This window comes from Populus nigra, chromosome 16, assembly GCF_951802175.1.
Source record: "Populus nigra chromosome 16, ddPopNigr1.1, whole genome shotgun sequence".
In the NCBI taxonomy this organism is placed as follows: Eukaryota; Viridiplantae; Streptophyta; class Magnoliopsida; order Malpighiales; family Salicaceae; genus Populus; species Populus nigra.
Window position 1 is genome coordinate 10,281,294 of NC_084867.1, and position 27,351 is coordinate 10,308,644.

At 31.7% G+C, this 27,351-nt stretch overlaps 3 protein-coding genes across 3 annotated transcripts; all 3 read left to right on the forward strand.

Moving 5' to 3' along the window:
• The first annotated feature begins 1,943 nt into the window (after positions 1-1,943).
• Positions 1,944-2,846, forward strand: LOC133675541 (protein PAL OF QUIRKY-like). The gene is made up of 2 exons (XM_062096953.1): positions 1,944-2,224; positions 2,310-2,846. The coding sequence occupies exons 1-2, from the start codon at positions 2,071-2,073 to the stop codon at positions 2,681-2,683; spliced, it is 528 nt and encodes a 175-aa protein (XP_061952937.1). The 5' UTR covers positions 1,944-2,070; the 3' UTR covers positions 2,684-2,846.
• An 8,704-nt stretch (positions 2,847-11,550) lies between these two features.
• LOC133675613 (C2 and GRAM domain-containing protein At5g50170) lies at positions 11,551-17,518 on the forward strand. The gene is made up of 9 exons (XM_062097041.1): positions 11,551-12,302; positions 13,129-14,328; positions 14,448-14,630; positions 14,717-15,000; positions 15,254-15,370; positions 15,735-15,997; positions 16,083-16,260; positions 16,618-16,890; positions 16,989-17,518. Exons 1-9 carry the CDS (start codon positions 11,936-11,938, stop codon positions 17,226-17,228), a joined length of 3,105 nt encoding a protein of 1,034 aa, XP_061953025.1. The 5' UTR covers positions 11,551-11,935; the 3' UTR covers positions 17,229-17,518.
• Positions 17,519-22,080: 4,562 nt separating this feature from the next.
• LOC133675497 (uncharacterized) lies at positions 22,081-26,162 on the forward strand. Its single transcript, XM_062096900.1, has 9 exons — positions 22,081-22,303; positions 22,427-22,536; positions 23,070-23,188; positions 23,302-23,399; positions 24,135-24,222; positions 24,296-24,430; positions 24,523-24,625; positions 25,044-25,180; positions 25,899-26,162. Exons 1-9 carry the CDS (start codon positions 22,242-22,244, stop codon positions 25,941-25,943), a joined length of 897 nt encoding a protein of 298 aa, XP_061952884.1. The 5' UTR covers positions 22,081-22,241; the 3' UTR covers positions 25,944-26,162.
• The last annotated feature ends 1,189 nt before the right edge of the window (positions 26,163-27,351 follow it).

Sequence of the window (27,351 nt, forward strand, 5' to 3'; positions counted from 1 at the left end):
CACAAGGAAGAAACTTTTTCTGGTGAGACTTCTTTTGGAAGCAAATTATTATGGAAGGAATCCAATAAGGCATTGTCTGTTCTGTGGTGTCACTGAGATTTAAAAAAAAACTGATTTTTTTTTAAATTAATATTTTTTTATATTTTTAAATTTTTTTATATACTAGTATCAATAATAAAAAATATGACTTTAATATATTTTCAAACAAAAAAACAATTATTATCATAATAACAAATACTATAAATTTCTAGATTTAGATACCATTGTTAACTTTTGCATTTTGTACCGGGTCTTATATATAATCACATTTCAAATATTAATTTTATAAAAGTTAAAATAACCTCTATTTTCATTAAAGAAGGCTTGTTTTTTTATTTATTTTTCCAAGTAAAAATTCATCTCATAACAGCTTTAACGAAATATTTGTATTTTTAATTTTTTTAATTCAACTAAAAATATTACCACAATCATAAAAACTAGAGAGTGTTTGAGATTGCAGTTAAATTATGTTTCTGAATTTTATTTTTTTAATATAAGTTTTTAATTTTTTTTATCGTATTATGTGTTGATGTAATTGTTTTTATTTTTAATTTCAAATCCATTATTTCAAAATATCTGATTGTTTCCCGGGGGTTGTGAACGCAGGGGCCTACATATACTGTAGATCTGTAGAGTTAATTACTAATCAATCCTTTGTCTATGGCAGCAAGATAGTAGTATTATTTTATGAGTAGAAAACGCGTAAAAGTAAACTTAATTCTTAATTTAGATATTATATCTTCTTGAAGGCGGCTGCTTGGAGAATTAGTTTTACTACCCGCTCCTGCAATTGGTGAGTTTAGGCAAGTTTTGATAGCTATTTTAATCGAAAGAGGTTACCCTGTAGATTTCTTTTACAATTTCCTTCTTTGCTCTTATGATTCGATGCGTGTAGTATAAGATTCCAATCATTTTTTTTTTTATTGAGTTTGATTTGTGGAGTGTTCGGAATTATAATTGGACCGTATTTTTATAAAATTTTAATTTTTTTATGTTATTGAATATTTTAATATATTAATGATATTAAAAATAAAAAATATTTTTAAAAATAATCTTTACCGCCCCTGCAAATATACATTAATTATTTAATTCTCCTTAAAAAAAAAAGTGACATATGAGCGAGAAATATTTTAAAATTACACATCAATTCACAAATAGCCACTCCTAACTTTAATATTTATATTAAATTTAAAAAGACAATAGACAAATTTCTCCTAAAGAAAAGTTCTATTTTCCATGGATGTAATTTATTTTTTATTAGTAATTATTATCTTACATCTTATGATAATATTTTAGGGATTCCCTTTACCAGTACAAGTTTTTATATATGAAAAAATCTACTGGGACAAGTAATCTTATTAATTAATTACCATACAATTAATGTATGATAATAAGGCAATCGGGCAGCATTTATTATTTATTTTGTAAGAAAAAAATCATTCTTAAGAGATTAATTACCGAATTAATAAACATTGCACTATATTTATTACAGCGTGTACTGGAAAGCACACACCAATAAATGGTTGGCAAGAAAATCCCATGATTTACGAAACAACCAAGAGCATAATTAAAGGTGTCCCACAAAAAAGGAACGTAATTAGGCAAAGAGGAAATTAATTTGATAGTAGGTCCATGCCTCTTTGGACCAAGAAAGCAGCACGCTAACCTAGACTAGGGCCCACCATGCCCCCAATTCTTTCGTAGCCAAGCCAACCCTCTCTAACCGCTTCGAATATCCGAATATAATTTGGATTTTTCAAAACGGTAGCGTATGGTGCGTGTCAGACTCCTTAACCCTTCAACCTTCCTATAGTGCTTCCGGCAGAAGTTGCTAATACCTCATGACATCCGTGTAGGTCCCACACTAGCCTCAACACACTCCTATTTATACCCTCCGATTTCGCCTAGGTTTTGTTTGAAAGACAGAGCAGCAAAAAACTCTCTCTCTCTCTCTTTCCCCCTTTTACTACCTAGAAGCCTCTTCGAACAACCAGCTCCCTTTTTCACTTTCACTCCGAAAAAACCAAGAGCATGGTGATGATTGACAATAAAGCAAAAGCAGAAACTCTCAAGTTTCTATGTAGTTACAGCGGGAAATTGCTTCCTCGTTCCAGTGACGGCGTTCTCCGTTACGTCGGTGGAATGACCAGAGTTCTTGCCGTCGATCGTTCTATATCCTATGCAGGTTTGTTATTTTTTTTTCACTAATCAACACTTAATTTTTAGGTTAATTTTGATTTGGCTCGATGCTGATTTTCTTTTGTGTACAGAGTTGATGGTGAAGCTAGGTGAATTCTGTGGATTTTCGGTGGAATTAAGGTGTCCTTTACCAAACGGAGACTTGGAGACATTGATTTCGGTAAAATCGGACGAGGAATTAACCAACTTGATTACCGAATACGATAGATCTTGTCCGGGTTCCAAGATTAGAGCTATATTGTTTCCTCCGAAATCGCTCAAGAAAATCTCTCCTCCGACCTCGAATGCTTCCAGCATCGAGTTTTCACCTACCAAATCAGTTTTTAATCATGACCGATCTGGCAGTTTTTCCCCTCCGATCGGATACAAAGGCCGTCGCTGCAGTCCAAGCCGTCCACAAGAACTCCTACGTCATAATCATCAGTGTTGCGGTTATTGGCATTAGTACTTGAAGATTATATTAAATTTCCTAAACGCTGGAGTTAGTCAATTAGTATATTTTTTATACAGAAAAGAACTATAGATGATGACGACGACGAGCAAGAAAAAAAAGAGTAAATTTGTGTGTGTTTGGAATTATATAAATATGAGAATCAAATCTTTTTTTTTTGCCTCCACCACCAAATACTTTAGTCGCCGGACAATATTTTATCCATGGCCTTTAAAAGAGAGGGAGGGGGTTCCGTTGTTTCGCCTGTGTGCCATTTTAGGCACCACCCGTCCGTCGGCCATTGAGGACTAATTCAATTTCTTGTTAAGTGGAGCTTTTGACACGTACAGGTTGAGTGGGTTTTGGTTTGGGACCAATTCTTTGTGCTTGGGAAAAAGAGAAGAAGGTGTAAGCTACTTTCAATTTACTGGTCAAAAATACGTGCTGTTCTAATTAATTTGTTCTTGTTTGTTTGAAGATTTGCAGGTCAAGAACAGATGGTGGGAATCAGAATGTTTGGTTGCGGAGCAGCTGAAAAATCCCAAATTGACACCTGCGGTTCTGTGATTTCTTCCGCGTACGAGACGGGTAAAAGAACGACTGGCTGGCTGGGTCATGGTTAAACTAAATAATTAAAATAAGAAACTCTCGGACTGCCCTTGCTTTAAAATAATTATTATATTCAACCAAAGACGAGTGAAGGAACCAGCTGGAAGGCGTGATGAGACGTGGGGTAAAGAGATTCTCTCAAACCAAAAAAACGGGAAACTTCTATTTAGTCCCTAACTAATACCCTTTCTCAATCAGCTCCCAAACTTATAGATTTCATCAATTAGGTCCCACCATCTTCTATACTTCTCAATATGGCCCTTTTGTCGATTTCCCCTAACATTTCCCACACAGAGCGCATATTTATGCAGAACATTATGTGGGAAAGTTGATGAGCGTGAACAAAGGGCTTTATTGATAATATTTTAAAAATATCATGACCAAATCCTCAAAATTTACAACATTAAGGTGTAATTGAGGATGGATGTATAATCTAGGGACTAAATCGAGGTTTCTAAGAATGTGATAAATTTGATGGGAAAGTTAATGAACATTATCACGTACCTAATTGAGAAATATTTAAAAACTCAGGGATGGAATTGTTAGAATCTACGATTTTGCACTTAATCGAGAATGAATATATAATTTAGAGACTAAACTAAGTTTTCTATAAAAATAAAATATGGCCTCCCTTTTAGCACCTCAAGGGCCATCCAACTTATGTGGCCATGTCAGCATATATGCTCAAGATAATAGTCGTGTGGGCCTGTGGTGGTGCGTAATCGGAAGCTCACTGTGCTACCTTTCTGCCCGCACAAATGATTACCTAATTTAATTAAACGAAAAGGGTTTCAATTATCTAATTGAGGGACCTTTTTTTTTTAATTTCAAGAACATTATTAAATTAGGTTTTCCCCCCTAATAAGTTGCAGGCTAAAAACTATATCCTATATAGATTCTCCTTTTTTTTAAGATGAAGAAAAATGAAAATAACAAGTGAAGTTTATTAATTATCACGATAATCATAAACTTCATTGAAAATTAGTTTATTATGGGGTTAACTATTTATACCATCTATGTAATAGAAGCAATTAATTAAACAAGTTCTTGTATCACTCTAAGTAATAATCAAATTCTTGTAAACTCTGAGAGATATAGTTTAATTGCTCAGGTTCCAGCTTTGCTCTCTAAATATTACCAGTTTAAGTCTCATAAATTTCAGAGCCAGTAAATTCTTACGTGATCGTTAACTTCAAAATCCATGAAATTAATCAAAATACATATAAGATAACCCAAACATTCATGCTAATAAAAAAATCAAATCTCTATGCTGAATTAATTTGCTTAATATGAGTCATTTGTTAATGATTTCGCTAAAAGATTGTTTTGATGATATTGGTTGAATGATTTCGCTAAAAAAAAAAAGATTTCGCTAAAAGCATTAAGTAAATTGTAAAAAACGAGGCATGTCTTTTGATTCCTATGACTTAGTTATTTTTTCTCAATATTTTATTACATAAATAACTATTAAGATTATAAAGAAATAAAGAAATGAAAAAAAATAAAAACTACAGGTTAAATATTATATAAATTGAAAAATTATTTATTTATTTCTAATTTTAATAAGTTCTTTCTATAATAATAAAAAAATATCTTCTTTTGTAAAAAAATATTTTTTATAATACAGTCAACGAGCATCATGATGAGCTCTCTCGAAAAACTACTTACCTGATTGCAATATTTTCCAGATTTGGTCGCCCTTACCTACTTTGTAAGTAATTTATTTTAAGTTTTGGTTTACAGTTATTTTTTTTTCATGAAAAAGTATCGATATTATTTTGATAGATGTTCCGAATTTTCAATTGATAGAAAAACTTTGGGTACCAGTTTATTATTTCTTTTGAAGATAATATTCTAATATATAAAATAACTTTTTATAAATTTAATTATATTTATTTTTTACATACCCATTATCTCATGGTGTATACTAGATGATTGATTCGTGCTACATTACGAGTCAGGTTAAATTTTTCTTGAACGTTAAAAAATATTAAATGTTGGTAATGTTTTTTTTTCAGCAAAAAATAAAATCGTATGAGGGTTTACTCAATATAACTTGGTTGGTTTTACTGGTCAAAAAATAATCTATATAACCCGTGAAAATAATATTTGACTAAACAAATTTTAAGATAATATGTTTTTTTAATATTAAAATAATAATGTATTGGATTGACCTTTGATAACCCTGGTTAACATGTCAAATTCATGACCTGGGTTATAAGACTATGATAAATTATGAATCAAAATAGATAACAAATCAACCCAATATTGAATGATGAAATTGAAAAAAATCAATTAAAAATAACTCGAGTTAACATGTCGAATTTGCAATCCGGGTAATAAGACCACGATAACCCAATTAAAAGCAAATTGAAGCAATTAAAAAGATAACATAAAAAACAACTTGAGTCAATCCACCAAACCCATGACCCGGGTCATCAAAACAAAATAACCTTATAAAAAAACAAAAAAAAACCTTAATTTAACCTGGGTCAACCTATCAAATTCACGACTTTGGTCTTGAGACTGAGATAACCTCATAAAGTGAAAATCAAAATAAATTACAAAGCTTGATTCTCAATAGCCCCTATTGGACTTAATGTTGAATGATAAAATTTGTAAAATCTTAATTAAAAAAATGACAAAAAATAAGCTAAGTCAACTCGAGTTAACTGTTAAGCACTATTCTCGGGTCATGAGACCAGAATAACCTAATGAAAAACAAACTGAAATAAATCATGAAATTTAATTCTCAATCAAACACAATATAACTGATAAAATTGAAAAAAAAGTCAATTAAAAAAAATAGATAAAAAATGGGTCAATTAGGTAACCCGCTAAACCTGTGACTCGAGTCATGAGACGAGGACAACCCAATAAAAAGCAAGTTCAATGTCTTATAACCTGTGACCCGGGTCATGAGACTGATATAACCTCTTAGAAAGAAAAAAAATAACCTGATTTAATTAAAGTTAAAATTTTAAAACTCGTGACCTTAATCGTGAGACAAAGACATTCTCATAAAAAGCAAATCAAAACATATTATGAAGCTCAATTCCCAACCGACTCAATTTTGAATAATAAAATTAAAAAAAATATCAATTAAATAAAAGACATAAAAAGAACCTGAGTCAACTCGGGTTAATCCGTTAAATACTATTTTTGAGTCATGAGACCAGAATAACCTAATGAAAAGTAAACAAAACAATTCATAAAGTTTAATTCTCAGTCAAATCAATATTAAAGAACAAAATTGAAAGAAAAAAATTGAGTTAACCGAGTTAATCCGTCAAACGTGGGATCTGTGTCATGAGAGTATGATAACTAAACAAAAAAAAAATCTTATATGGAAGGATTAAATTAAAAAAAATAATTGATTGAAAAAAAAATCAAAGAAGATAAAAATAGAGCAAAACAAAATACTAATCCAATGAATAATGATTTGTGAGGAGAGGTACAATAAAACCCTTTCCTCATTTAGTTTATAATTAATAACACTTAATTACTTAATCGAATAGACATTTACCCTACAATGTTGTCATTATTTAAAATTTAACCTTCAATTTCAAAATATTTTTCAAGAAATAAAAGCAAAAAACTCAAACAAATTGTTGTTGATGCATTTCAATGATTTGCCCATCCACTTTGCTGTTTTGACTATTTTTATCTTGCTGATGTTTTTTCAAAAATCAAAATTTAAAAATATATTTTTGATGAATTTGCATATGTTTTGTTATTCTCAATTATTTTTCTTATTTAGTTGACATTGATGTTTTTTTTTTAAAAATCAAAATATAAAAAAATGAGAAATTAAAATATGGAGCAAAATAGATAAGCGATTAATGTGCAAAACAATAACAATGAAAAATAAAAAAAAATCTACAATATATTCTTAGGATATACTTAGGATAAGAATATTCATATGTTAGACTTTAAATAAAAAAGTGAATATTGTTTAAAAATAGGGACAAAAAACCCTAACCTTATCTCTTCCTTGAAAAAAAAATAACTTCATCTCTTTTACCAAAAACTCTAGCCACAAAAAGAAAGATAAAGATAAAAGAGAGAAAACAAAGAAAGAGAGAGAGGAGAGTAAACTTAGTCACTTATTGAAAACCAATCCACAAAAAACAAAAACTAGCCTTATAACTTTCACTTCCTCTTTGACCATAAAACCCCTCAGCCATCATTAATGAACCAAAAAAATAAAATGGAGAGCGAGTGACAAAAAGAAGAAAGAGTGTTGAAAAATTTAGAGAAAAAAAAGAGAGAAAGAAAGTATAGAAGAACAAAGAGAGAGGAGAAACTATCTCTCTCATTTCTTTTCCCCGCCATCACCAAATGCCGACTAACCACCACCATTCTAACCACCACGAGCTCCTCCACACCATCCGTAGCAGCACATCCATCCATGAAAACCGCAAATGCAAGAAAAACATAAAGAGAAAGAAGAAAAACAAAACAATAATAAAGAAGAGAATGAGACAACATACATCCAAAACTTTAAACCATTGGATTTTCCCTACCAGCATGATGTGATCGACACCATCATTACCATTATAAAAAAAGAGATGTTTTGAAGTCTGCGGGATAGGCCACATGCCTCTTGCTACGAACTACATAGATATAAAGATCTAGAAACCCACAATAAAGTACATAAACAACACAAGAAAGCTGAAATTCAAGTTTGGATAAAAACCTTTACCCAAAAACCATATATCTAAAAAACAAAGGTATTGAAAAAAGAACTTTATAGCAAAATATGAACTTGAAGTATGAAAGACGCCATAAGGTCATCTATACCTTAATAAGTTAGTAGCTAATCTTTATTATCCCAAAAAAAAAAAAACGTTGTTTCACGCAAAACAAAAATTTATTCAAAACATTATGGATGTTGAATCTTTGCAGCTTAGAAAACTATATATTATCTTCTTAAATAACCTTAATAGACCCTTATTAGATTCCAAAAAAATAGATCCATGTTAATAATCAACTAATACAAGCCTAAGTTTTAAAACAATTCTAAAACATTGATTTTAGATCAAACAAACCCAAACCCAAACACAAGTCATAAACTGAATGTTAATATCCAAATAATGAAATAAAACAACAAAAAAGACTTACCCTATTAATCCTTTCCAATATGGCTCTCCCTTTTCTATATCATATCCTCCAAATTTCTTATTACCATGTTAATCCTTTCCATCTATTTTCCATGGCTTGAATTTAAAAAGCCTAATTTTCAATTGGTTGTGTCGTATTGGTGTTCTTTGACATTTTTAGATTTGAAAAATACATTATTAATAAATAAAATTTTATTTTCTCATTCACTTCCTCGCGTGTTTACACTCCTTGTGTATTTCTCTAAATTGGGCTTTTCTTTATGAAATTAAACACATGTTGCCTGTTTTAATTTTGTTTTTTTTAAAAAGAGTTAGATGACGTGTTGTCTGTATTGCCCAATTTCTGGCCACCGTGGTGGCTGGAAAAACAGGGCTGATGGTCTTTTCGACCCGAAAACTGAATTTTCAACCCATTTTGTTTACCAGAAACACCTAGAAAACATCATGGGAAACTTGAAAAATCCGTTTATGGCCTTAAAAAGCCTGAAAACACATCCCAAAACTCAAAATCAACTTGAAACCAAAAATCTTAGCAAGATCAAACATGTTTTTCCTGGTAATTTCAAAGTAAAAAACCCCATAATATGAGCTTTCCTCATAAAAAAAAACAATTTGACACCAATTTCAACTGTTTTGGTGGTTGTAATTAGTGCCAATATAAATTTTCTCTTTAGCATTGGATTTCGAGGACTTCCTCTTATCTCCCTACATCAGGGGCCAAAAAATAGAGAAAATAAATTTGAGACCAAAATTGATTTTTCCCTTTAATTTTGGAAACTAAAAGGATCTTATATCTATAATTTGTAAAATATAGGAACTACAATAAACATATTCCCTAAACTCTTAAAGCCACTCGTTCCCTACATGTTTTTTTTTAATTTTGATCCCATATCTTTCAATCTCACTCTCTTTTAACAAATTGACCTATAATTTGGTTCAATAAGGGGCAATTTTTTTTTAAAAAAAAGATGAAAAAAATAACAGTGTGAATAGTCTGTACATAATATCATGCGAGAAGATTCATTATTTATTTTGCACAATAAATCCCTTATGCTTTTTAGTTTTTTAGTTAATAATTAACTATAACTAAAAGGGATCAATGTTTTACTATAGAGTGAATTACTGTAAAATATGAGTGCTTTTCACTGTGGATTGCATTGTTTGGTACTACAGAGTTAATTACTATAGACTGTGAGTGATTTCACTTTGGATTGTACTGTTTGGTAAGGCATGGTGAGGCTGCATGCCCTGAAATGAAGAATAACACATTGTTTGGTGGGGCATGGTAAGGCTGCAGACTCAGGCGAGCGGGTTTGCAAATCTGCATGCCTGGGGTTTGCAGACCTGCGTGCTAGGTGCAGACCCACCCGCCGGAGTCTCTTCTGACATGCACCTCAATTCTGTAGCCCCTCTAGGAGTTAGAGGGTCGTGCGGTTGGGTTTGCAGACCCTTCAGAGAAGAAAAATGAAAAAAAAATATAATAACAATTATTATTGTTGTTATTGTTGTTATTGTTATTATCGTTAATAGTTAACAATTTTTTTTAAAAAAAGTAGTACTATAAAAACTTTAGTCACACAAGTTTAACATTATTATTAATATGAAAAATATTATTATTTGTGTTCAAAATATTTTTATCTTTATTATAGTTAAAAGTATTAATATCAAGAATATCATTATTCTCATATCATTATTCTCATATAAATATTATGATTTTTATTATAATTAATTATATTAATATTAAAAATACAGTTATTTTTATTATAAATATTATAATTTTGATGATAATTAATACTATTCATATAATAATTAATAAATTTGTAGAAAATATTATAAATATTAAAAAGAAAAAATAGATTTGATTTGTAGGGTAAAATTAAGAATTAATGTTACTATTATTGTTGTTGTTATCATCATTAGTAAATTTTAATTACTATAGATTGTAAGTATTTTTATTATGGATTGCACTGTTTGAAAATGTTGTAGACTAAGAGTAATTTTACTGTGTATTGTACTGTTTGGAAGTACTGTAAATTGTAAATGATTTCACTGTAGATTGCACTGTTTAAGTTTGCTCTTTGCTAAAAACTATAAATTTAATTTGAAGGGATTAAAAACTATAAGAACTTAGGTCAGATGAGTTTAATATTATTATAAATATTATTATATTTATTAATATTTTTAAATTTGAAATAAATATTATTACTATAAAAAAAACATAGAATTGATTTGAAAGGCAAACTCAATTATTATTATTATTATTATTATTAAGAAATCCCCTTTCAGACCCAAGAAACTTGGGGCTAGAAAGGGGCGCCTCATCCAAGTTGCTTAAGTGTGGCATGAGCAAAGACCTAAATTTCTTGGGTCTTGTAGCCCCGCCTGACCCAAGACTATATGTCTTGCGTAAAGACTCAATTCTCATAGGTCCTGTGTCAGGATCCAAGTCCTTTGGTTCAGTCGTCACGACTCAAATATCTTGGATCTTACAGCCCTACCTGACCCAAGGCTAATGGGTTCTGACGCCATGATCCAATTCTCTTGGGTCCTGCGTTAGGATCCAATTCTCTTGGGTCAGCCGTCTAATGGGTCCCAAACCCAAGAGAATTAGATCCTGAAGCCGGATTCGTAAGCTTGGGACCTGAAGCCGGATCCAAGCGAATTGGATCCCCTATCAAGACCCAATTCTCTTGGGTCAGCCGATGACCTAATTCTCTGGAGTTCTGGTATTAGGATCCAAGCTTAGACAGTGTTTGATACTGCGGTTAAAAATGCTTTTGAAAATTTTTGATTTTTTTATTTTAAATTAATATGTTTTTTTATGTTTTCAGATCATTTTGATGTGTTGATGTTAAAAATAATTTTTTTAAAATAAAAAAAATATTATTTTAATGTGTTTTGGAATGAAAAACACTTTGAAAAATAATCATTACCACACTCCCAAATACCTTGCACACTCCCAAATACCTTGCATCATGACCCGCATTGTTTAGATTTATGGTAAATTTTAATTTTTTTAGTTGATAGGTTTTATAATATGTTTTATAAAAATTAAAAGTAAATTAGCAGCGCAGCTTAGCCGACGTAACTAGCCCACGTAACTAGTAGATAACTATAACTCGCACAGTAGTACTAGTACGAAACGAGGAGTAATCGAAAAGGTTGAGGAAGCACCAAAGAACGACAAAGCTGAGATAACCGTTACGCAAAGGCTAAAGAATGGCTCGTCATCGTTATTGAATTCCAAACCAACCGCCTCTTAAATTTCTGCTTCCATTTCCTACATTTCCTCTTTCAATATTTTAACAGGTAAATCATCTCGTGTCATATATCTCCCATGTCCACGTTTCCCTCAGCCTCAGACCAAATGCCATCTTCACAATATTCCTCCTCTTTTTAATACTAATCTCGCAAAACCAGGACCGAAAATCTTTGCTTCCTTCTTTCAACATTTGGAAACTCAAATCTCTTCAAATCCCATTTCAGTTATCCACTCTCAAAGTAGGATTGGACTTTTAATTATAGCCAGCCAACCATGAGGTTATATGTTTATGTCTTGCAAGGCAAAGGCTTGGCTGTGAAGGACACTTACTTTATACTTCAAGTTGGTAAACACAAGTCCAAGACTAGAGTTTTCAGAAACAACTCAAATCCTGTAATGAATGAGGAGTTTGTTTTCAGAGTTAATGGTAATAATGATCAGCAAGAGTTGGTTGTCTCTGTCTTTAATCATGATGATGATGATGATGATTTTGGCAGCTTCTTTAATGGCTCTGGGGATTTAGTGGGTCGGGTTCAGATTCCTGTTTGGTCTGTTGCAGCAGAGCAGAATCAGACCTTGCCACCTACTTGGTTCTCGCTTGAAAAGCCCATGACTGACAAATTTATCAATATGGATTGTGGTTAGTGTCGCTACCTCCAGATTTTTATTAAAGTGTTCGTTATTGGAATATTTATTGAAATTGTGTTTGGTTTAAGCAAAAGATGAAAAATGCATTTGCTTGCTTGAGGATGAAATACTGAAATCTTGAGGACCCATTTTTCTTAGTGTTATAAAATAACAAGTGACGATGTGCTTGATGCTGATAAAGAAGAATTTGATTATTTGAGTGAGAATTCCTGCTTCAATTACCAACACATTGATTGTATTTTTTTTTCATTTTTTGGAGAATAATTTGTTGACCCTGGACCCTTCACATAGGATTTTAGGTTGTTTCATTCTGTTTTCTTATACATTGACAGAGACTGATTGTACATTATAACTAAATTCAATTATTGATTCTCCCTAGGATGATCTTCCTTCCCTCCAGTGATTGTTTAACTTCAGATTTACCAGGCAATCAATTCTGTGATAATTTTTGGGTGAACCTATTGTAACTTGTAAGTGTTGAAGGCTAGTTGATTTTCCTTGAATGGGCCATTTTGTAGAGTTTCATGTTTCGGCAACTATGATTCCTCTTTGATACTATATTGCCAGTTATGGAATTAACTACCATGCTTATGTGCGGATTTGATTTTCCATTGCTTATCCAAAAAATTCCCCATAGTTATGGATCAGCTGCTCAACATGATAGGCAATTTTTTCCTTGTATTTCTGTTTAGTCTGTTGAAATTCATTTAGTCTTGACAGTGGTGCATATGTAATTTTGGGTTAAGAATGCATGATTTGTCATGTTAGGTGCAATGGAGGCCTCAATTTTATATATGACAATTTACTTACGTGCACAGGGAAAATTCTTCTCAGTCTCTCCCTGAGCAGAAAATGCGACAAATCTTCTACTAACCACTTTGTTTATGCAAACTCAAATGTTAACGAGGACTATAAAGAATCTGAAGGTCCATGCATATCATCTCATGGCATGCATGGCTGTAAAGCTCCTCGTGTCAAGATAGCGGAAGGGAAGAAGTTAATGAAGACCATCGTGAGTCGTTTGGAGAGGGTTTTCAATAAGCATGAGGAAAATTCAAGAACTGATGATTCTTCAGAGTTAACTAGTGCTTCTTCTGATTGTGAGGATTGTGATCATTCATCAAATTGTAGTTTCGTAGAAGGATTGGAGATCATGAGTTCAAGAGATAATGAACAAGAAATGCCTGAAAACCTCCAGGGTGGTATTCTTCTTGATAAAATATATGTTGTCCCCTCGTGGGATCTCAATATGTTTCTTTTTGCACCCAATTCACTGTTTATGAAGGACCTAGAAGAGCTGCAGGGAACAACAGATGCTGAAGAGGGGCCTTGGAAAAGGAAATCAGCAAACATGTCTCATTTAACTCGAACTGTTTCCTATACAAAAGCTGCAACAAAGTTAGTTAAGTCCGTTAAAGCTACCGAGGAGCAAACATATATAAAAGCAGATGGAAAGGAATTTGCAGTATTAACAAATGTTAGCACTCCAGAAGTTCCATATGGAAATACATTCAACATTGAGTTGCTATACAAGATACTGCCTGGTCCAGAAATATCTTCAGGAGAAGCATCTTCCCACCTTTTAATATCATGGGGAATTAATTTCTGTAAAAGCACAATGATGAAAGGTATGATTGAAGGAGGAGCGAGGCAGGGACTGAAGGAGAGTTTTGATCAGTTTGCCAACTTGTTGGCTCAGAATTTCAAGACCATGGATTCTATGGATTCATCAAACAAGGACCATATGCTGGCAAAGTTGGAAGCAGCACACCAGTCAGAATGGCAATTGGCATCAGATTTCTTTTGGAATTTCACAGCTGTGTCCACCATTTTTATGATTTTATACGTAGTTGTTCATATTTTTTTCTGTGAGCCAAGCATAGTCCAAGGTTTGGAATTTAACGGTCTTGATTTACCAGACAGTTTTGGACAGCTCATAACTTGTGCAATTTTAGTCATTCAATTGGAACGAGTTTGTAACATGATGAAACACTTCATACAAGCTAGGCTTCAAAGAGGTAAATCTTATTCTACCTGCTTGTATCTTGTTTCAAACTTTTGCCTAAACCACCCTGAAATTGTTATCACTCGTGTAACTCCATCCTAGGATTCGTTTAATTTATTAACTATTTCATAGGCAGTGACCACGGTGTCAGAGCCCAAGGTGAAGGGTGGGTTCTTGCTGTGGCATTAATTGAAGGCACCAATTTACCATCCTTGGATTCGAGAGGGTTGTCAGATCCTTATGTAGTGTTGACCTGTAATGGTAAAACAAGAACAAGTTCTATACAGCTTCATACGAGTGATCCCCAGTGGAATGGTAAGGTGTTTTTCTTCTGAGGATTATTTGCGGATGTTTTTTTATAATTACATGTGCAAAACCATGTTTGAAGCTACATAATGCAGAAATACTAGAGTTTGATGCAATGGATGAACCACCCTCAGTTCTAGATGTGGAAGTTTTTTATTTTGATGGTCCATTTGACCAAGCCACCTCACTTGGTCATGCTGAGATAATGTTTTTGAAGCACACATCAACTGAACTAGCAGACATGTGGATTCCCCTTGAGGGAAAGCTCTCGCAGTCTTCTCAGTCAAAGCTACACTTGCGAATATTTATAGATAACGACAAAGGTGTTGAAACTGTAAAGGAGTACTTAACAAAGATGGAGAAGGAAGTCGGGAAGAAGGTAAACACCAAAGATATCTGTTAGAATTACTTTTAAAGGGAACTTTCTCATCATCCATGTGTAGTTAACTGCTTCACACTTGGATTAGAGAGTTTATTATGTCCCCTTGATAGCTCATATCTGAAGTTCATAAGATTCTTGAGTCAAAGAGAAAAAAAACACGGTATAGGATTCCATTAATGAATCTACATTCTTATTGCCTTTCATTTCTATTATAGAAATGTGATCTAAATTATATCTCACATTGTTGCAGTTGAACTTACCATCACCTCACAGGAATTCGACTTTCCAGAAATTGTTTGAGTTGCCACCAGAAGAATTTCTCATCAATGATTTTACATGCCAGCTGAAGAGGAAAATGCCTTTGCAGGTGCGAGTTACGGTTTCCATTTCTACTTCTTCACTCTTAAAAGCAATTGATTATTAGGCTTTTGTAATTTAATGAGTTCGTTTTGTTTAAATATAATAAACATATAAGTTGGTAGCATGATGTAAAACCACAGTAAGATCGGCAAAACTGCAGATGACCTCTTTACTAAAATCCTAAAACGTTGTTTATTTTATAAAATTTTCAAATCACACCTATAATGACCTAACCTTACTATTAATAATAGTAACATATTAGATAAAATTAAAATTTATGCAGAACGCATTGGATGATCTTGCATACTAGGCTTGTTAATTCATTTCCAAAATACCTATTTGCTCGATGCTGAGATGTCTCTTAAATGCAGGGAAGGCTTTTTCTGTCTGCAAGAATTCTTGGTTTTTATTCCAATTTGTTTGGACATAAAACAAAATTCTTCTTTCTCTGGGAGGATATCGAAGACATCCAAGTGCATCCTCCATCACTATCATCCGTGGGTAGTCCTTTTCTGGTCATAATTCTGCGAAGGGGAAGAGGTCTTCATGCAAGACGTTGGGCGAAATCACAAGATGAAGAAGGCAGGCTAAGATACCACTTCCAATCATTTATTTCATTCAACATTGCAAGCAGGTTTGGTGAGACGAATAATCTCTTGACTCGAAATGATACATTTATTTTGTTGGAGCTGATGTGATTCACCATGTTGTATCAATAGGACAATCATGGCCTTGTGGAAAACAAAAACAATGATCCCTGAGCATAAAACACAACTTGCTGAAGAACAGCCTCAAGATGAAGAAAAACGGTCCATCATGCTTGAAGACTATGGATGCTCTGTGAGTCCTGAAGAAGTAAAGATGCCCAAGATTTTCTCTGCTGAACTTCCTTTTAGTGTAAGAAAATAATTCCTGTCTCATTCACCTCTCCATTTCATTTGTAACTATTGAATCAAGTAGAAGAGCGTTTCATCAGAAATTTGTCTAATGAACTAGCATTAAGACCATAAAATAGATGAGGATTATGTGGCTTCTCTTATTATATTTGCTTGCAACTTATACTATAAGGTTGATACCTAGTGAGACTCGGATTAGGACTCTTTATGTAGAATATTTCTGATATGATGACTAAGAGTTGACATTCGAGCCTTGTAATGATAATTCTGCATACACCTTTCAGAATCGAGGTAAGATTCAGCATTTATGTTTAGCTACTTGTGATACTGGTGCTGAAAGCTGTGGTGATGTTGCCAGGTAGAATCACTGATGGAAATGTTTGACGGAGGAAAGATGGAGCACGAAATCATGGAAAAATCTGGACGTCTTAGCTATGCAACTACAGCATGGGAGTCAGTAAAGCCTGGAGTTTTTGAACGGCAAATCACGTACAGATTCAAACACCATATTTCAATCTTTGGAGGGGAAGTCACCTGCACACAACATAAATCTCCGCTTGAAAATGATAAAGGGTGGACTGTTAATGAGCTCACGGTGATGCATGATGTCCCATTTGCTGACTACTTCCATGTATGATGTCTCCTTATTATACAGACGTTTCCGGCTAACACGAGTCATTTATTGTTCTGGTTCTCTCCTTGATCTTGTTTTTCGTTCCCTTTCTGCAGGTCAATCTTCGGTACCAGATTGAGAAATCCTCCCTTGCTCATTGTGCATGTGAGTGTGGTGTTTATGTTGGGATCACCTGGTTGAAAAGCACCAAGTTCCAAAAAAGAATCACTCGAAACATAACTGATAAATTCACACAAATAATGAAGGAGGTATTTGAATTGATCAAGAGGGAGAAACTTTTTGCAAATCATGATCAACATCCCCTTCGACACGAAGATGCTACAATGCGTATTTGATACTCTCTTTAATACACACACACACACACGGCTATTTCTTTGTTGTTCTTAATGTCTTTCAACTAGCACCAAATTCAAGGTGGCAAAAGTTGGACCTTGGGTCATCAAACATGTTAGGGATATAAATAGGATTTAGGGCATATTCAATCCCTCTAGGGCTAAGGACATGTCTAATCCAAAACAAGTATTATTAATACGGTATCCTAGAGTATGATGCGTCTTTGTACTTCATTAATTAGTGTTTTACGTAAGGTTTTATATTAAATAATAATCATACTTTATTCGGACTATTTTTTTTCTTTAATCTCTCTCTCTCGAGAATATCACCTTTTGTTTTTCACTAGTACTATATTTATATAAGAGAAATAAATAAGACAAAGCTACAACATTTGCAAGTGAAAACATTGGTACTGATGTGATGATCAACTCTAATTATTCTATTGATATCATACTAAAAATATTTAAATAAAAACACGTGATATATGATACAACTCAATCATTTGATTAAAAACTCTAATTCCTCATCTAATTTGTCATAATAATCAACTTTAAACCTATTAGAAGTTGAACCATTTATATATATCTTATTATTATAATTTTTTCTACTCTCATCATATTATTCAGATATTCATTAATGAGAATATTTATTGTAACATTAAATCTTTTTTTCAAGATCTAAAGATAAAAATTTCAATGTACTAATATTTGTACCATGTTGAACACCTGCTTATATTTAACAACTATTAACAGTCAAATAAAAAACACAACTAATTCAAAACCTTAGAGTTACTAATTATTAAACACTTAAATGTGTTTTAAATCACTTGATGAATTGTTCATCTTATAATTACTGTCTAAACGAAGTTAATGAATTAGTATAATTATCAATCTTATAATTTAGTATAGTTAATGAATTGGTTTTTTTTGATAAAGTCATCCATGATGATAAAATATTGATAAATTCTCACTCGAAGGCAGTTCACCACCACCATCATTTCTGGGAATGCAATTGCTTCTTGTTCTAAGTAAAGCTCAAAATAACACGAGATAAATGAAAATTTATTCAACAATTTAAGTCTTTTATATTGAAGCCTCAACATAATCTTTGTTTTTAACCTTTCTCTTAAAGTTGAATAAATATATGCATAATAGTTATAAAAGATGAATAATTGAATGTTGAAAAAAATAATGGATAATTACTTAGAATGTCATCCCTTACCTTTTGAATGGATATATCTATCTATATTACATATGTACCTTTGCCTTATACGCTAAATATATAGGCGGATGCTCTATTAAGTTAAAGAATAAAGGAGACAAGATCATTTCAAGTTTGTAAATGGTTTTAATGATGTTCATTTCAAGCTGCTCTATGTGTTAGGTATGAAACTTATTAAAAAATATATTCGTAAAAAAGTGATTAATCTTCAAGAGTGCATCACAAGTCACTTTAGCAATAAATCCCGAAAAGTAATAGGAATAAAAGTTTGCATAAACACATGGTTGCCATTAATCTTCATCCCATACAATATGCTTTTCCTATATCCACTAATTTAGATATTTTTTTTTGCATAACCATTAGAAAATAAAAAATCACAAACTCTTTAGTCATTCATAGAGAATAAATTGCCTATTACTATTTAAGTGAATGTGATTTTGGGCTTTACAACAGAAAACTCATATTTAATCAACTTTATATTCTCATAATCACAATACAAAGATAAATCCAATATAGTTTTTATCTTATCCTTTGTTTTCACTTTCACTTCTCATGATCATGCTAAAAGTATTGTCAAACACATTTTTCTCGATATGTATGACATCCAGATTATGATAGATAATATTTATCTTCCAATAAGAAAGCTACAAAAAAATATTTTACTTTTAATTATGAGTCACATCAAAACCAGAGAACTTTTGTCTCCCTAAATGAAAATAAAAAAACAATATTTTCATACTTGGAAACTTCATTACACAATTAACCAAACACGTTAGAGACATCAAATATCAAAAACTTATGTAAAGTAAGATTTGGAACAAATAACTTACAAATACTAAAATGATAATAAAACATACCAATAGCAAATTCAACTATTTATTAAAAATAAATTACAATTAATCTATACAAACCAACTAATAATTCACAATAACAACTTAATAATCCATCATTTTTTAAATTCGAAAGTAACTCAATTCTCCTAATTTAGAAAAATATAATTCATAATCTAATAATTATCAAACATTTTATAAGTTGAAACATACTTAACCCTAATTGTTATTAATTCCACACAGACTTATTATATCTTTACATTAAATGCAGTTTGGGTTTTATTGATTCGCTCTAGCTTTGATTAGGGTAAGTTAGTAGAGATGGAAGGGTGTGTCTTTTGAAATTCATTAGTTTATCTTTCCTTGTTAGGTTTTAATGAAAGAAATCTTATGTACAATTCTATATTGTATTAGATTATGTAGTCATACAAACTTATTAAAAGTTATCTGATTTGATCTAAACTCTATATACAATCTGTTACCATTGATAAGAAAAAACAATCATCCAATCTTCATGTAAGACAAAAAAAAGTCATAGGTTTTTTCTCTTGTTTATTATCTTCTATGATTTTGTTATTCTTTTCTTGTTTTCTTTGTTCATCTTTTAAAATCTTAGGCTTTTGAGTATTATAAATATTTCTCCCATCCCTAATTACATCATCTATTGAGTCTCTAAATGACTTGATACATGATTTTTCCTCTTTCTCTCCATCATTTTTAATTTTATCATCCTCTTGTTACTTTTATTTTCCTCACTCATCTTCTAAAATACGAGGCTTATGTGTTTCAAATATATTTTTCTCATCTTTAATTTCATCATTCATTGAATCTTCAAGTGAATCAATACATGATGGTTACTCTTGACTCATATATGCATTTTGACTGCCATCATTATCATCAAATTCAACCTGCTTCTCTTCAACACTAGAATCTATAAAATTCAATAAAGCCTTCTTAGCGAACATAACTTTCTCCCTTAACCCTTTGGGCATATCAACTTGTTGTTTATAGGAATAATAAGTATAATAAAACCTACCCAAATCATCATATGCAAGCTTAAACCATGCACACTCTCCTTGAATAGAAAATGGATAATCAGTCACACATCAGGCAAATAATTTCCCACCCTCATCACTTGCTACCCATCCTATTATTGCCTTCCAACCTATACGAGATCGACCTTTCTCTCTAAAATTAATGTCATAATCATAATCATAATCATTAGTCATTGCTTTAACCAATCACTAAACTACGGAAGGGCTTCTAGTATTAAGAAGGGTAATATGTTTTCAACTTTCTTTTTTTAAATAGAAACTAAGCTTGCTCTAGTTATCTATGCTTTTCCTTATAAGTTAAATCTTTTTATTTTTTTATTACAATTATATAATAAAAATTGGATCCTTATCTTCTTTTTTATTATTAGCCTTCAGATTTAATCAGCCTAGCCCAATAAATTTATGAGTGTGGGGTATAAAATATATACAATGGTGACAATTAGAATAGAAAATTACTCATTAAAACTTTCCATTAAATAGAGCTCGAGTCTTATTGATTCGTTATAGCTTTAACCAAGAAAGGTAAGTAGAGACAAAAAAGTGTGTCCTTTGAAATTCTTCAGTTTATCTTTCCTAATGAAAAAAATCAATTTAAGTTGTTAAACTAAACTTGTGAACAATTCTCTATTATATTAGATTATGTAGTCATAAAAACTTATTAATAGTCATCTGATCTGATCTAAACTATTTATGCAACCTTCTATTCTTAAAAAAAAACATTTAATCTCTACATACGACAAGAAAAAAATTCATAATCTCCCCATGAAATAGTCAATATAAAAATTAAAAAATAAAAAAAATACCTTTTCATAAAGAAAAGGTTATTAGAAATGTCTTAAATCTTTGGTTAGTCGAGTCAATTCGTGATTTCACATGATCTACCCGAATCTATCCTAAAATGTTGGCATTTCAAGTTTTTTTTTTAAAATCAAATGACATTGTTTTGAAAAAAATGACTTAATCAAATCTCACTAAATTTGATTGGATTAATTGAGTTACGGATTAGCCTTTTAGATCACCTGGGTTTGACCCTCTAGGTCACTCGTGTTTGGACCTCCAAGTCAATTGAGTTTGACCTAGTCAACTCTAAACCTGGTTTGAAAACAAACTCGACATAAGTTAAAGCTTTAAGTCAATGAATTGCAAGATCAACCCATCAACTAAACTGGGTTTGTTAGCTATGTTATTTTTCATGGCTAACTAGCTAGCTAAAGTTTGGACCATATCTTAAAGACCTAACCTGAGTTATGGGTTGACACTTGACAGGGTTAACAAGTCAAGCTCAAACTTTATTGTTTTTTTGTAAAAAAAAAATTCTAGTCCAAAACAAAGTCTTTTTTAACATAATTTTCTTTTAAAAAATGAAACAATATTTTGAACAAAAATTTTAAAAAATATTTATTGAGTCTCATCTAAATTATGATAGTGTCACTTGGGTTGTGAGTTAACTCAATGGGTCATATGAGTTTACCTAGGTAAATTACATGGGCGGTCCAAAACAAAACTCAACCCGGTCTGGATCCTGGGTTGATAGGACTATGAGCTGAGTTGGGCTGGGTTTTAGAACAATGCCCCTCCCGCGGGCTGGTTTGAGAACAATGGTTTGGACAGCTAACGTTGACATGGCAGGACATTATTTGTCCGTGACAATTAAATTACAAGTATGTAATCATTCTAGCCTTGTGGACCCCATGCGTTCACGAATTATTTTGTTTTTTTTTTTAAAAAAAAAAACAGGAAAAGAAAAGGAAGAAACGGCAACACCCGTTTTAGGTTTTGGTAGCTTTTCACTGATAGACTGACAGAACATAAACCCTAAACCTCAAAAGCTCCCCATATTTCTTTCTTTCTTTCTTTTTAATTTTTTTATACAATAAACAAATTATAGTAATTAAGAAGAGAAAGAAAAATGCAGCACGATGAGGTCATATGGCAAGTTATCAGGCACAATCACTGCAGTTTTATGGCCAAGTAAAACCATTTTTTAAATTTTTTTAGCATATAGTAATGTTTTGAATTTGAATCTGTTTAAATTATAATTAATTGATTTTTTTTTGGTTTTTTCATGATGGGTTTGTTGTGTTTTTATTGTAGAATCACAACGGGGAATTTTTGTAGAAACCCATATAACATAACTGGGGTTTGTAATCGGAGCTCTTGCCCTCTTGCTAATAGTCGCTATGCAACTATCCGTGATCACGATGGTATGTTTTTACCTTATGTATTATTCTTTTTTCTTTTTTAATTTTCAATTCTCTCAAGTGAATTTTGTTTGTTGGGAGCAATGTAGAGAGGATGAGTGATTGTTGATAAATTTGTTTTCCGTTTTGTGTTGAAAATTAGAAATTTATACTGGGTTTTTCGGGGCATGTTGGAGTAAGCTATTACTGTTTCGGTTTCTGCTTCCCCGATGTTGGATTAGTAACTAATGGCTTGCTAATGAGGATTGAGTTGGTTCTTGTCAATTGCTTAGTTCCAATTCGGGATTGAATCCTGAGTTGGTTTTATGAACCACTTAAAATGGAGTCTTAGGTTCATGTGGAGGTGTTGATCTTATTTGTAACTAAGCATTGGTTGTTTAGATGTATTATTGGATCTGGCGATGTGATTTATGTAGATACCTATCTAATTTGAGGTCTTGTCTGTTACAATTTAATAATCTTGTCTTTTAGGTATATTTGTGAGAATTAGATGATGAATTTGCTTTTGAATTAAATGCTTGTGTGGTTCTGAACAGGTGTCTTTTATTTATATATGAAGACTATTGAGAGAGCTCATAAACCCAATGAGTTATGGGAAAGAGTAAAGTTGCCGAGAAACTATGAGAAGGCACTTGAAATCATAGACAAGCATTTGGTATTCCATTTCTATATGTATTCTGATGTTGGTTGTGTTTACTTATTTCTTGAACCAAAACTTGTTTTTAACGACTTTCTATTGCTGATCTGTAAATTCTTTGGAACTTGAAGATGTACTGGCCAAAGTTTCTTGTGCACAAAGCTAAACAGCGCCTGACAAAAATGACTCAGATGCGTATACGTATGAGGAAGCTGGCATTGAAAACAAGGTTTTGCAAGTGCCTTTCTTTTGTTCTTCTGTTCTAATATTAATTTATTTTGTGTGACTAGTTTCTTGGTTCTAGTAATTATTTACAGCGTTTACTGTAGGATATTTCATTATAATTGGTTGTCAAGTTTATTTATGAACTAAATTAGCAAATTTCTTTCCTTATTCTTCTTTTATTTTTGATACATTTGTCGAACTGATTCATTAAAATTGCCACGTAGCTTTTTGCAAGGCTTGACTGATTTGTATCAATCACATCACATTTAGTTTTTGGCCCACTTCTGTCAATAAAGCTCAACTTTGTTAGGCCTGGTTTCTAGTTTCTGTTATTATTTATTTGGCGGAATGAAATTGGTGATGCACATGTGGGTTTAATGTTGGATATCTAAAAGAGAAACAGTGTTCATAGTGAAAACCATATGATTGGATGTGGTTATTGTGTTTCATCTTCATTATAGATGTTTAACACACTGATGTGATCAAATTCCTAAATGCTGAGATGGAGACATTATGACACTTGCTTAAACAAGACGAGTGCCGACATGTTTCTAACCAAGGTTTTAACCTGATAATTTGTGGAATTTTTGGTGTTTCCTTGTAATTTTATGGTTATGTTACTGTTTGATGCCATTTTCATTCCCATTTTTCTTTCCGATTTACCCAAATATCAAATTCCAAAGCCCAGAGAGATCTTGTTTACCTCTACAGTTGATTTTGCATTAATTTTTGTTGCTAGGGAGAAGATAATGACTACACCCAGAAAAGAGATAAAGAGAGAATCTAGAAGGGAGAAAAAGGCTGAAACAGCTGCTGAACTGGATAAGGTTAAGATTCTGATATATTTGTCTCAACTATGTTGTGGATTTACATAGTTCTAACTGGTGCTTCTTTCAACAGAGTATTGAGAAAGAGTTGCTTGAAAGACTCAATGGAGGACTTTATGGTGACATACATAATATTCTACCAAACTATTTCAACAAAATTCTTGACGAAAATGAACTGCATGCTGTTAGCGATGATGATGATGTAGTGGTATGTTTTTCTGGTAATTTTAAGTAGTTAATGCTTTGTGATACAAGAAGGCATTTCTGTTTTGTATACTAAGGATTTTTGTGAATCAGCAGGAACCTGAAATAGAATATGTTCAAGGCTATGATGATCTTGAAGAAGAAGATGATATAGAAGATTTCGGTGGTTTTGCTATTGACGAGTCTCTCAAGAATAATGGTAAAGTCTTTTCTTTTTTGATAAAGAGAGTAGTGTGGTGTGGATTTTTCATGTCCCCTTTCCCAGTTACTGCACGCTCACTACCATGAGTGCGTGCGCACTGTTTCCTGTACTTGCTATATAAAATTCCATTTATATGGATTGTGTTTGAAGTTTCTTATGATTAAAAATTTTCACCTTAAAAGTGAATGCTGATTACATTGACAATCATTGGTAGAAGTGTGAAGGTTTGATATATCAATTAATTTTTTTGTTTTTGCTGAAAAACAAGATTCAGTTCACTTGAGCATGCGATGTTTTACTATACTGATTCTTGTGATCTCATTCTGTGAATATCAAACCTCAGATTTCAATAGGCTTATATATACATGAGGCAAAATGTTCAAATTTGAATTATATGTTTATGAAATTTATGCAGATGATGCACTTGAGGATGAAGAGGAGATGGACACAGTTGATCGTAAGAGGTTAAAGATTAGATCAGAGTCTGCTCGTCGAAAGGTGGAGGAAGATGAACCTAGAAAATCAAAAAAGAAAGCTAGGGTTCTGGTTGAGGTTAGTGATCAAAGATCTCCACTATTTTTTTAGATGTTTTTTTAAATGGGATGGAGAACATCAATTCAAAATTTATTTGATGTGTAAAATCTGAAATTTGTATTGGCATGTCATGTAAATCTCTTGTAGTCGAAACACAAATGAAACTTAAAGGTTGCATTAGGCAAATGTCTCTGGACACAAGAGATAAATACAGAAGGGACAAAAACATGTTTGGTTAGAGGGATGGAGACATAAAAATAACACCATCTCTGGAACAGTTTTGTAGTAAATCTCCTTTCCTTCAAAACAGGAAGGATAGGGGACATGTCCCTTCTATTCTAACTATTTTTGTTCTCTGTCTCGAGACAGTAGCCAAATGCTACCTTGAAATATCAATGACTTCCCTCCCTGATGTTTATAAGTTGCATTAGCTGTTGCTGAGCAGTTGCATCTCTGCTTTTGTGTAAACATTGCTCCCCAATTTTAAAGATTCATTTTAGCGCCAAAACACTAGTCGGATGGGTCCATCATGTTTTTCTAAACAAGACGAAGTATTGATTTGTGCACAGCTTTCTTAGTGGGGAAAACCCAATATATACCACTAAAAATTTTCTTGCATTAGAAACTATTGTGACTGAGCATTGACATACCATCACCTTCCAATTGTTTTCCTTCTTATATCTGCCGCAAAAGATAAAAATGTGCACTTATTACTGTTTTTGGTGCTTTCTATCAGGTTGAGAATGAAGATGCTTCTGAAAGGCAGAGGGAAACCTTTTGAGAGGGTTTTAAGACATCTGCGTGTAAAATTGTTGTTCTTTACATCAATTTTGTAATTTAGGTTTCATACTTGGGAAGTTAATTCTCTACTAAAAGTTAAATCTTTTGTTTTGTCTTGTTCTTTTTCCCCCCTCTACTTTCTCTATTTTCTCTGTTATGAAATAATAACTAAAAACTTTCTAAATTTATATATTACATGAGAAGAATTTTAAAGAGATTATTATCTGGTTGCCAGGGTTTAGGTAATAAATAAGGTGGCATTGTACTTTGTTGCAATGTTGTCACACACACACACACACACATATATATTATGGGTATTGAACATTGCAGTGCCCAGCCTAATGACTGGGATTGGATGTATCTTGTTTCTGTAGTATTATAAATAATCTCTTCATTGTAAGCATCTAATTCAGCAATTACCTCGGGAGTGTTTAAAATCATAATATAGATTATTTTTTAAAGTTATTTTTATTTAAAATTGAAAATATATTTTTTAACATATTAACTTATCATAACAATCTAAAAATATAAAAAAAAAAAACTTATTTTTTTTAAATCATGGTAGAACAACTAAAACAAACAGGTATTAATGATTATCAAGTCATAAGCAACAATTATTAAAGTTATCGTGTCATTTACTAGCACTTCATGGCACTACCATAATTATAGCTAATAACCTTGAATTTTACTAAAAACTTTTATCTAATAGTACTACATTTATTTATTTTAATAACTTTTTTTTAATTATTTTTATTTTATTATATAACAAAAATATATACATGTAAAATTAAGCATTAATTCAATACTAAGATGTTTTTTTAAGACCACGATAACTTTAGAAAAAATAAATTAAAATAAATTAGGAAAGTTAATTTTAGTTTTGTGTTTTTTCTAGAATAATTTTTATTTAATAATATAATAAAAAAAAATATTTAAAAAACTGAGCATTAATCCAATATTAATATGTTTTTTTTTAAATCACAATAATATCATGGAAAATAAATCAAAATAAATCTTGAAGTTTAATTTATAATAATTATGTTTTTTTATTTTAAAATATGATAGATTAATTTTTTTATTTAATAATATAATAAAAAATAAAAATTATAAACTATCAGTATATTTTCTCAAAACTACAATAACCTTGTATAAATAAAACTGAAATATAGGAAACATAAAATTAAGTGCATTATCGAAATGGTAACATTAAACTCAGCACAATCAATTATTCTTTTAAATGAATTTTTTATATATTTTTTATTTGATATATTTGAAGAAATAAACTAAGAAAGGAATAATTTTTTTAAATCAAATTTATTGGGTTTATATACAGACACACACACGATACCCTTTCACCGCTAGCTCAATTATTTTTTTGATCCAGGCGGACACCATGGTGCTGTCACTGA